Source organism: Chiloscyllium plagiosum, chromosome 1 (genome assembly GCF_004010195.1).
Source record: "Chiloscyllium plagiosum isolate BGI_BamShark_2017 chromosome 1, ASM401019v2, whole genome shotgun sequence".
Taxonomy (NCBI): domain Eukaryota; kingdom Metazoa; phylum Chordata; class Chondrichthyes; order Orectolobiformes; family Hemiscylliidae; genus Chiloscyllium; species Chiloscyllium plagiosum.
The window spans coordinates 156,559,199-156,571,823 of NC_057710.1; the positions used below are offsets into that span (position 1 = coordinate 156,559,199).

A 12,625-nucleotide genomic window follows, 5' to 3' on the forward strand; every position below is an offset into this window, starting at 1 on the left:
TCTTGCAGACACTTCTCACGTACTAAACAACTACCTGTACCAGGAGTGTTATCTGCTGGAACTCTATTTCCAGTGTGAGAATCTGAATAACATCTGGCATCACAGCAATGCAGCAGGGAGGAGGGAGAGCTACATGGACATTATGATCCAGGAGATAATAATTCCATACCTCAAAACTGCGCAGATAGAAAAACAAAACGAGTAATTGTTAGGGATTGAAAGCAGAACAAACAGAGCTCCCATTAACTCCTAACCATTATTCATTTTGATAGACAGTACAGTCAAAGTGAAGTAGTACAAATTCCAGTATGATTGAGTAATGCAAAACAGAGTGCTTCAGCTGGGGTATTTTCTAAGAGAATTCACAGTTAGGGAGTTGGTGTGTATCTGGTCTCTGGATGTAAGTTTGCTTGCTGAGCTGGAAGGTTCATTTCCAGACGTTTTGTCACCCTACTAAGTAACATCTTCAGTGGGCCTCAGGCAGAGCATTGTACGTGGATCTGATCTTTCAAACAACAGGGAGTGATTAGAGAGATGAATCTGCTGTCAATGAGGCCAAAAGATAAGCCCAAAAACATTGATAGGTAAGCGGGTATGTAACTGATTCTTGACAGTCAGATATTTCTCTCTGTAAACTGGGGCAATAATTTAAACTTGTAATGGGAGCACACAATTGTTAAATAGAATTTGTTAAATTCTATTATAACCACAAATAATCATGGTAAACCATTTCTAAACTTGAAACCAAATAAAGTACAATAAAAATAACAGATCCAGAGTTTATCCGACAGCTATGGCACAATGGAGTTGGTGTTTATTTGTTTGGTTCGTGGCAAGGACCTCTGAAGTAAGTGGCTGTGATTTGAAGAATTTTGGCACAGGTTTATAAGCAGAAGTCTAAGTTTTGGGCAGTATAATGCATCTGTGAGGGGAAAGTTACTGGACGCTATCAGAAGGCAATCACAACTCTTAAAGTAGGTACTTCAGATTTGATGCTTATTCAGAGATAGGAGGATGTGATTGCAAATGATGCAAGTAACTAGGAGGCAGTACTGAAAACAAACTCAACTCTTGCATTTGCTTTTTGAGCTTGCAACTTGTGTAGAGGAAAGTAGAGGCAGCAAGGAGAATGAACAAATTGACCACAATACCATGCCCGCTGAAGTGGGGAGAATAACAAACAACGCAGGAGTGCTGTAATAGGGACTAGTATATTTAGCATGCACTTCAGTTTTTGCAATTGAGGGCTCAAATCCCAAAGGCTAAGCTGCCTATGGCTTCAAGACATCTTATTCTGGATGGAGAGAAACTTGGAGTGGGACAGATGGATCTAGTTCACAAGGTTCAGAACAGTACCAGTAACATAGATCAGACTCTGGAAGAGGTGTTGCTAAGGGAACGAGTAGCTGAGAGCTAAAGCAGAACTGTAAAAGTATTGATCTTTGGATTACTACCTGAACCACAAGCAAATTGGTACAGGGAGGAAAGGTCAAAAATTTGAATGTATACCTCAAAGACTGATATTCTGGGAATCTGTTAGTTTAGTAGGCTTGATGGTTGTAGAGTGACATTACACAGCACAAGTTCACCATGAACCAAGGTCACCATGAAAGTCTTACCATCTCAACAATAACCCCTCACCTGAGGAATGGTGACCCTCAGGTTAAACTCACCACCAGCTATTTCTCCCTATAATGAGACATGATCCTTTGTGACAATGGCGACTTTTACTTTTCAAAGATTTATGTGGGAGTAGTGGGTTCCAATTCATTGGCACTAACAATGGAGAAGGAAGATGTAGTGTTGGGATGGTCTTCACCTGAACCTCACTGGAATCACTGTCTTGACAAATCTTATGATGAGAGCTACAAGGGAAACTTTAAGCTACAATATTCACAAGAGAAGAGGCATGTCAAATCAAAAGGAAAGAACAAAGTAATATGAAATGGGTAGTGATAAGAGTTTGAGAGGAAAGGACAGAACTTCGAAAGATAAGAGCAAACCAACACATAAGACGAATAGTATAGAACTCATAGAAAAGTGTGAAAAGATTACATTAAATGTTGTTTACCTGAACATATGTACAACTTGCACAAGATGAACAAATTGATAGCACAAATAGAAATGAGAATTATATGACAGCTGACAGGAGACACAAAACCATGCTGACTATCCCTAATCAGTGCTTGCCTTTCCAAATACATGTAAATCTTGTCCCTCAGGATTCCCTCCAACAACTTTGTAGTTACTTGGCTTTTCCTTACCACCTTTCTTAAATAGTGGCACCACTTTACCCAACTCCTAGTCTTCCTGAATCTCACTGCTACTATTAATGATACAAATTTTTCAGCAAGAGGCCCAGCAATCACTTCCCTAGCTTCCCACAGAATTGGATGGTACACCTGATCAGGTCCTGGGGATTTATCCACCTTTAAGACATCCAGCAGCACCTCCTTTGTAATATGGACATTTCTCAACATGTCACCAATTATTTTCCCACATTCTCTGTTGTCCATGTCCTTCTCACAGTAAACACTGATGCAAAATATTCGTTTAGTATCCCTCCATCTCCTACCGCTCCATACATAGCCTCCTGCTGATCTGTGAGAGGCCCTGTTCTCTCCCTGGTTACCTTCTTGTTCTTAATGTATTTATATAATCCCTTTGGATTCTCCTTAACCCTACTTGCCAAAGCCATCTCATGTCCCCTTTTTGCCCTCTAGATTTCCCTCTTAAGTATATTCCTATTGCCTTTATACTCTTCTAAGGATTCGCTCAATCTCTGCTGTCTATATCTGACATATGCTTCCTTCTTTTTCTTGATCAAACCTCAATTTCTTTAGTGAGCAGTAGGTTGTGGTCCAACTACAATAAGCACTTTTGAAGTAAATGCTAGGGTTTTGTGTGCAATTCAATAGGCTGACTGGCCCCTTCTGTGCCATACATTTTCTCTGTTGGGCTGGACCCTTGCTCCAGAAGTCTTAACAACACCTGCACTGATGGCCCACCACAATTTTCAAAAACAATTTGCAGTCATTTAACTTGGAAGTGTCACTATTGTAATGTAAAACACAGTAGCCAATTTGTATACAACAAATACTCACAGATAATTCTCTGCTATTGAACACAATTTGTTTTCCTGATGCTAAGTGGAGAATAAATACTAACAAGAATAATTAAAGAATTAACTCTCCTACACCTGTTTGAAATACAGTTTTGGAAACTTTTATGTTCTTCTTGAAGAACGAATGGACCTTGAAGCAATGTTGAAATTAAAGGCTGGCATCTGAAAAGGCATAGTACTTCTTCACTGAACAGCTAGCTATCTTCTTTGCACTCAGTTCTCAGGAGTTGGTCATAAACACACTAGCTATTGACTCAGAGGTGGAAACACTGACAAACTAATCCATTGACTGAAATTGACAATACAAAAACTGGCTGTGGAATACAGAGAAGTGCCATAACATATGGATGCCACGCCTCCAGATGATATGGCTGACCAGGGACAGTTTTGCGGATTTGAACAAAGTGAAGACTGTGTGGGGTTATAATATGAACAGGCGTTTTATTACAAATAAGTGGTCTAAGCAGACAAAATGAAAGCATGGTAATGGGAAATAACACATGTTGAAGTATTTGGTAAAATATAGATTGACCCATCTATGTGCTGGACATAAAACACTTTGAGATTTTGACATTGGTTGTAATGAAGTTGGGCGCCTCTCATTGTATCTAATGAGATACTCATTCTGTTACCAAATATCATAATTCAAGATCACCAGAAGCACTCACCTTTTCTCATCTGCTGCAATAGGTTTAGCATGATCACTAACAAACATGTCATGGGTTCTTTTCAAGGATCTGAACACCAGTGTATGCACAGAGTGTTTCTGCACCTCCTATCAAAAAGGAAAAAACAATTTTAAAATATGTATGAAATTCTCATTCTGAAACAACTAATCAAACAAATAATCAAATTGAACTAAACAATAAGAAAGCAGGTGGAACCACTGAACAAAATATTCTCTGTATACTTAACACATTTCAACATGCCATGTAACCTTAAAAATATCCTGCTGACACTTCAAGAAATATTATCACAGGTTCACATGAAATATTTATCGGCACAATGGTATTTACTTTTGGAACAGAATGAAACACCGCCTGAGAAGTTATTTCATATCTCACGAACTGCCACATGACATGCGCTGGGCAGTTTCTAGTGACAGTAGGTCCAAATCACAAAACACTCCCAAGTCATTGAAAAATGTTTGGAAAAAGGAAATAGGTGAGAGTAGCAGTAATTCTGGATACCAAACACCTCCAAACCATTACATTCTCACTTTCTCCGATTCTGTGTACAGTTAAAGCATTGCTGGGGTAGTCAGAAATAGCTTTATTCTTCGCTGTGGTTCTGTTCGTCGAGCTGGAAGTTTTTGTTGCAAACGTTTCGTCCCCTGTCTAGGTGACATCCTCAGTGCTTGGGAGCCTCCTGTGAAGCGCTTCTGTGGTGTTTCCTCCAGCATTTATAGTGGCCTGTCCCTGCCGCTTCCGGTTGTCAGTTTCAGCTGGCCGCTGTAGTGGCCGGTATATTGGGTCTAGGTCGATGTGTTTGTTGATGGAGTTTGTGGATGAGTGCCATGCTTCTAGGAATTCCCTGGCTGTTCTTTGTTTGGCTTGCCCTATAATGGTAGTGTTGTCCCAGTCAAATTCATGTTGCTTGTCGTGTGTGTGCGTGGCTACTAGGGATAGCTGGTCATGACGTTTCGTGGCTAGTTGATGTTCGTGGATGCGGATCATTAACTGTCTTCCTGTTTGTCCTATATAGTGTTTTGTGCAGTCCTTGCATGGGATTTTGTATACTACATTAGTTTTGCTCATGCTGGGTATCGGGTCCTTCGTTCTGGTGAGTTGTTGTCTGAGTGTTGGTTTGCGTGCTGTTATAAGTCCTAGTGGTCGCAGTAGTCTGGCTGTCATTTCAGAGATGTTCTTGATGTATGGTAGTGTGGCTAGTCCTTTGGGTTGCGGCATGTCCTCGTTGACTAGCCCGAGCTACAAATCTTCTCACAAACTTTGAGCTTTATTCTTCCTCTGATCATCATTTTGCTAACCTGAAAATGCTCAATACTACCAGTGTAGAGCTCTGTGCAATTGGAATTCATTCCTCGACACTTACTTTCCCAATTTTAACAAGCACTATATGTAATTAAAGCATGGAAACAAAACACCCTCCAGCTTGTAAGAATACAAGAACTAGGAAGAATAGGCCATATGGCTCCTTGAGCCTGCTACACTATTCAATAAGATCATGGCTGCTCCCATCTTGGTCTCATCTCATTGCTACAACTCTTGACCCTGCAATTCCCACCATATTGTAGTTCAAGACTCCATCTCCACCTTAAATACAGTCAACAACATTGAATCCAGAATGTTCGCGGGAAGATTATTCAAAAGATTCACAATTCCCTACAGAAGTAACCTCATCTCAATTTTATATAAGTGTTCTTTTATTTTAAACATTCAGCACTTTCAAGTTCTCTCATGACAGTACACTGCAAATGAGTAATAGTGTACAGTGCTGGTCAACTGAGAACCTAATACTATATTCTAATACATATTTTGTCAAAAAAATTATAACTTTGCTTAAAAAACTTCCAAACATTAAACTTTAACATATGTATCTTTCGTGAAGGAAACTAAAATTAAATGCTAATTTCATGTCACCACCTCATGCTTTGTGCTAATGTCTACTCATTTCTTATTAAGCATATAGTTTATGGTTACACGTCTTCTGTGACCCCTTCATGCAAAGGTTAAGTTGTCTCTAATTATAGCATGGGATACACTAGAGTTGTTCAATAATAAAACACCAATTAACTAATTAACAGAAGTCACAATCTAAAATCAAAGCTCTGCAGCAAGATCAGAGAAGTTATGGTACTAATGGAATGTCTCCCTCATATTGACAAATTTGCCTAGTAGCATATATTCTCCAGAATTCTGACAGTAGATTCTCAAGATCATATATTTGAAGATTCATAGAATTAGAAAATTATAAATAACACAGGAGCAGGAAATTTGTCTGATATAGATGATCTTCCACAAAATGAGTAGTTCGATCCTGCACCCCTGCTACTATCCCGATGTATTTTCCTAAAAGAAAGTGAAGACTGCAGATACTGGAGATCAGAGTCAAAACTTGTGGGGCTGAAAAAGCATAGCCAATCAGGCAGCATCCGAGGAGCAGGAGAGTCGACGTTTCGAACATAAGCTCTTCATCAGGAATGCTCGAAACATCGACTCTCCTGTTCCTTGGATGCTGCCTGACCACTTGTGCTTTTCCAGCACCACACAATGTATTTTCCTGCATTACTTTATCACTTTCTCACAAGTGCTCATTCTTAATTAACATTCATGTGTCTACATTATTGAATATTGCATTACATAATCGTGTAAGCTTCCCATAAGTCACTTCATCTACTCTCTATCATTCTATATGCAAAGTTTCCATCAGCTCTATTTCATCGTTTTAAGCTTTAAACACTTCATTAACAGCCTATGGTTTCCTCTATTTTAACAAAAACAAGCACAGTGGTTAGCACTGCTGCCTCACAGCACCAGAGACCCGGGTTCAATTCCCGCCTCAGGCGACTGACTGTGTGGAGTTTGCACGTTCGCCCTGTGTCAGCGTGGGTTTCCTCCGGGTGCTCCGGTTTCCTCCCACAGTCACAAAGATGTGCAGGTCAGGTGAATTGGCCACACTAAATTGCCTGTAGTGTTAGATAAGGGGTAAATGTAGGGGTATGGGTGGGTTGCGCTTCGGCGGGTCGGTGTGGACTTGTTGGGCTGAAGGGCCTGTTTCCACACTGTAAGTATTCTAATCTAATCTAATCTAATCTAATCGAAAGCACGAACGTTCAAGTTTCTTTCACATATATATGGACACTTTAAACAAGACTCATTCGGACAGAACTTAATTTACAATGAAAGACAGATGGGCAAGTGGGGAATGCAACAACATTCCATGGGCAGCACAGTGGTTAGCACGGCTGTCTCACAGTGGCAGAGGCCCGGGTTCAATTCCCGCCTCAGGCGTCTGCGTGGGTTTCCTCTGGGTGCTCCGGTTTCCTCCCACCCAAAAATGTGCAGGTTAGGTGAATTGATCATGCTAAATTGCCCGTAGTGTTAGGTGAAGGGTAAATGTAGGGGAAGGGGTCTGGGTGTGTTGCACTTCGGCGGGTCGGTGTGGATTTATTGGGCTGAAGGGCCTGCTTCCACACTAAGTAATCTAAAATAAAATCTGTAATTACACAACTGATCAAAACCAAAAATATGAATTATTCAAGTAGCTATGCAGGGTAAGAGATCACTTCATTGAAGTGCATTTTTAAAGATATTTGAATGGATAAATGCCAGATATGGAGGGATGATATTATATGGCATTTGATCATCATACATTTCCCCTTTATAATATTGGGACTTTGTAGAGCATTTCAACCTCCCTCTTTTTCGAACAGCTTCCCTAAAATTACCCTTCTGCATTTTCCTCAGCGACTTGAGATGGTCCCCCGCCATCCCACTTCAGTGGGCAGGATGCCCTCTCTCTGACCTGCACATTGTTGGACTGTGGGAGGAAACCCACGCAGACGCGGGGGAATGTGCAAACTCCACACAGTCACCCGAGGCTGGAATTGAACCAGGGACCCTCGTACTGTGAGGCAGCAGTGCTAACCTCTGAGCCACCCACTGTGTAAGGTCTTTCCCATCACTGGGCAGGGTAACCCCCAGGCGGGAACGCTCAGCCCCTGCCAGACCGGCACCGAACTCCCTCTCCCTGATCCGGAACACAACCCGGGCAGCCGCACCTCCGCCATGGCTGCAGCACGAGCCGCTTTTTAAAAGCGGGCCTCCGGATTCCAGCAGAAACCGCCGCCTCCCCGCGTGAGCGGCCTTCCTCCCCGATCACACAAAGCGGCGCTCGCTTTGCCACCCAGCCCAGAGACGGACGAAATTGGAAGAGAGGCCCGCTTGCGGGGTTGTCTACCCGCCTGCGAGAGCGCCACTGTCTCTGTGCGGCCACATACTGTATTGATCGACACGCGATCCGAGTATGCGCGGTGCGGGCTTGAAGCGAGAAATGGCGGAGAAACTAACTGCCAGCTGAGTGAGGTGGCCTGTTTCAACGGGACGCTTTAGAAACACTCAAGTGTGGACTTCAGGCTCCAGATATGATTATTCCGGTTCGGCTGTTTACCCCGAGTGGGAACAGTTACAGGTTTTATTCAGAAAACAGGCCCCGAGTTAATGGCTGTTCGGGCTCGGGCCCGCCATGTTGGTGAGGGCACAGCGCTGTAGAGCGCTTGCGCGGTCACCCCCAAAACCCAGAGGAACAATGAATAATGGGCAGAGTGTGGGCAAACCCAGCAGGAGGTAGTCAGCAACAACTGCTATGGAAAACTAATCCCAATGCACTTCACACGAAGGAGGGAAACCAAGGTCTTGTACAGAGCCCACATGAGGTGGTCGAGGGACAGATATCCAAACAGTTTGGAAATGAAGAAGGAGAAAGTGAGAACTGCAGATGCTGGAGTACCAGAATAGAAAAATGTGGTGCTGGAAAAACACAGCAGGCCAGGCAGCATCCTGTGTTTTTCCAGCACCACATTTTTCAACTCAGTTTGGAAATGAAGTAAGTTTCAAGAAGCAAATTGAGATACAGGAAGGGAATTCCAAATCTTGGGGCTGAGGCAGCTGAAGGTGCAGCCACCAATGATAGAACATTGGGAATGTGTAGTAAACTGGAACTGAAACAGCCTACATGTCTAGGATAGGGAAATTACAGAGATAAAGATGGGGGAAATCATGGGAGTAATCTGATGACAAGGATGAGAATATTAAAGTCTGGATGCTGATGAATGGGCACCAATGTAGGTCAGTGAGCATAGAATTAACAGAGGAATTAAACTTATTGCAAAGTACCAACAGCAAAGTATTAGATGGCTACAAAGGGTAGAATGGGAAAGATCACTGAGCACAGCATTGAAGTGTTTGAGCCTGGAAGGTAGGGATGATGTAGGTTTCAGCAGCAACTCCACTGAGATAGGGATAGAGAATGAGATGACAGATGTGGATACTGCCAGTCTTAGTTATGACACAGATATGACATCAGCAGCTCCCCTCAGAGTCAAAAGCAACACCAAAATTGTGAACAGCCTGACCAAATCTAGAAGAGTAACAAGGGAGAGGGATGGAGGCAGTAGGTCAGGAATGAAGATTGGAGCAAGGACTGGAAATAATGGCTTAATTCATCTCTGTATTTAATTGTAGTTAATTCATTAGCATGAAGAGACTCAGCAGGGGGATGGGAAACTGAATTGTCGCTCCAGGTAACAGGAGGTTGGGAGTAGTGAGGTCATAAATAAGGTTTCAAAGTTGCAAGAGTGTACTGGCAGGCAGGAAGGTGGTCGAAGTGTGTCTACTTCAATGCCAGGTGCACCCAGAATAAGGTGGGTGAACTTGTAGTGTAGGTTGGTACCTGGGACTTTGATGTTTTGGTCATTTTGGAGACATAGAGAGAGAAGGGACAGAAATGGTTGTTGTAGGTTCTGGGATTTAGATGTTCCAACAAGAACAGAAAAGGTGGTAAAAGAGGGGGAGATGTGGCACTGTTAGTCAAAGACCAGTATTATGGTGGCAGAAAGGACGCTTGATGAGGACTCATCTACTGAGATAGTATGGGCTGAGGTTAGAAACAGGAAAGGAGAGGTCACCCTGTTGAGAGTTTTCTATAGGCCTTCAAAAAGTTCCAGAGATGTGGAGGAAAGAATTGCAAAGATGTTTCTGGATAGGAGTGAAAGTGACAAGGTAGTTGTTATGGAGGACTTTAACTTTCCAAATATTGACTGGAAACATTGTAGTTAGAGTACGTTAGATGGGTCAGTTTTTGTCCAACGTGTGCAGGTGAGTTTTCTGACTCGGTATGTCGATAGGCCCAACAAGAGGTGAGGCCACACTGGATTTGATACTGGGTGATGAACCTGTTAGTTTTGGATGTAGGTGAGCACTTTGATGATAGTGATTACAATGTGGTTACGTTTACTTTAGCAATAAAAAGAGATAGGTATATACCAAAAGGCAAGAGTTATAACTGGGGAAAACACAATTATGAAGCAATTAGGCATGATTTAGAATGTATAGGATAGGGAAGGAAATTGCAGGGGATGGGTACAATTGAAATGTGGAACTTGTTCAAGGAACAGCTATTCGTGTCCTTGATAAGTATGTCCCTGTCAGGCAGGGTGGAAGTGGTGGAGTAAGGGAGCATGGTTTACTAAAAAAGTTGAATCTCTTGTCAAGAGAAAGAAGGAGGCTTATATAAAGTTAAGATTTGAAGGCTCAGTTAGGGCGCTTAAGAGTTACAAGTTAGCAAGGAAAGACCTAAAGAGAGAGTTAAGAAGAGCCAGAGGGGACATGAGAAGTCATTGACAGGTAGGATCAAGGAAAACCCAAAAGTTTTCTACAGGTATGTCAGGAATAAAAGAATGACGAGTAAGATTAGGGGCAGTCAAGGATACTAGTGGGAAATTATACGTGGAGTCAAAGGAAATAGGAGAGACACTAAATGAATATGTTTTGTCACTATTCACACTGGAAAAAGAAAATATTGTCGAGGAAAATGCTGAGATACAGGCTATTAATCTAGATAGGATTAAGGTTAATAAGTAGGAGGTGTTAGCAATTCTGGAAAGTGTGAAAATAGTTAAGTCCCCTGGGCTGGATGGGATTTATTCTCGGATTCTCTGGGAAGCCAGGGAGGAGATTGCAGAACCTTTGGCTTTGATCTTTATGTCATAATTGTCCACAGGAATAGTGCCAGAAATCTGAAGGATAGCAAATTGTTCCCTTGTTCAAGAAGGGGAGTAGAGACAACCCTTGTAATTATAGACTAGTGAACCTTACTTCGGTTGTGGGTAACATGTTGGAAAAGATTATAAGAGATAGGATTTATAATCATCTAGAAGGCAATAATTTGATTAGGATATTCAACACAGTTTTGTGAAGGGTAGGTTTTGCCTCACAAACCTTTTTGAGTTCTTTGAGAAGGTGACCAAACCGGTGGATGAGGGTAAAACAGTTCATATGGTGTATATGGATTTCAGTAAGGCATTTGATAAGGTTCCCCACGATTGGATCAGGAATTGGCTAGCTGAAAGAAGACAGAGGTGGTGATTGATGGGAAATGTTCATCCTGGAGTTAAGTTACTAGTGGTGTACTGCAAGCATCTGTTTTGGGGCCACTGCTGTTTGTCATTTTTATAAATGACCTGCATGAGGGCGTAGAAGGATGGATTAGTACATTTGCAGATGACACTAAGGTCGATGGAGTTATGGACAGTGTCAAAGGATGTTGCAGGTTACAGAGAGACATAAATAAGCTACAGAGCTAGGCTGACAGGTGCTAAATGGAGTTTAATGCAGAAAAGTGGGAGGTGATTCACTTTGGAAGAAATAACAGGAATACAGAATACTGGGTTAATGGTAAGATTCTTGGTAGTGTCGATGAGCAGAGAGATCTTGGTGTCCATGTACACAGATTGCTGAAAGTTGCCACCAAGGTTGATAGGGTTGTTAAGAAGGCATATGGTGTGTTAGCTTTTATTGGTAGAGCTTCAGAGCCATGATCACCCAGCCCTCCAGGGGAATGCAAACTCCACTGGTCACAGGCCTCCAGTCTGAAAAACAACCTTCCACCACCACCCTCTGTCTTCTACCTTTGAGCCAGTTCGGTATCCAAATGGCTAGTTCTCCCAGTATTTGATGTGACCTAACCTTGCTAATCAGTCTCCCATGGCGAACCTTGTCAAACGCCTTACTGAAATCCATATAGATCACATCTACTGCTCTGCCCTCATCAATCCTCTTTGTTACTTCCTCAAAAAACTCAATCAAGTTTGAGAGACATGATTTCCCACGCACAAAGCCACGTTGACTATCCCTAATCAGTCCTTGCCTTTCCAAATACATATATATCCTGTTCCTCAGACTTCCCTCCTACAACTTGCCTACCATCGACGTCAGGCTCACTGGTCTGTAGTTCTCTGGCTTGACCATACCACCCTTCTTAAACAATGGCACCACGTTAGCCAACCTCCAGTCTTTCGGCACCTCACCTGTGACTATCGATGATACAAATATTTCAGCAAGAGGCCCAGCAATCACTTCTCTAGCTTCCCACAGAGTTCTAGGGTACACTTGATCAGGTCCTGGTGATTTATCCATCTTTATGCATTTCAAGACATCCAGCACTTCCTCCTCTGTAATCTGGACATTTTGCAAGATGTCACCATCTATTTCCCTACAATCTATATCTTCCATATCCTTTTCCACAGTAAATACTGATGCAAAATATTCATTTAGTATCTCCCCCATTTTCTGTGGCTCCACACAAAGGCAGCCTTGCTGACCTTTGAGGGGCCCTATTCTCTCCCTAGTTACCCTTTTGCCCTTAATATATTTGTAAAAACCCTTTGGATTCTCCTTAATTCTATTTGCCAAAGCTATCTCATGTCCCCTTTTTGCCCTCCTGATTTCCCTCTTAAGTATACTACTTTCTTTATACTCTTCA

At 42.2% G+C, this 12,625-nt stretch overlaps 1 protein-coding gene across 2 annotated transcripts in view; it reads right to left on the reverse strand.

Moving 5' to 3' along the window:
- The window catches only part of plrg1 (pleiotropic regulator 1), a 37,245-nt gene extending 29,217 nt beyond the window's left edge, over positions 1-8,028 (reverse strand). The window contains exons 1-2 of one of the 2 annotated variants that reach the window (XM_043700242.1): positions 7,866-8,028; positions 3,793-3,899 (exon numbers count right to left, since the gene is read on the reverse strand). In XM_043700242.1, coding sequence (XP_043556177.1) covers positions 3,793-3,899; positions 7,866-7,874 — 116 coding nt within the window. In that variant the 5' untranslated portion in view covers positions 7,875-8,028. The remainder of the gene's footprint in view (positions 1-3,792; positions 3,900-7,865) is intronic. The other variant, XM_043700252.1, reaches the window with a different exon arrangement.
- Between the last annotated feature and the right edge of the window lie 4,597 nt (positions 8,029-12,625).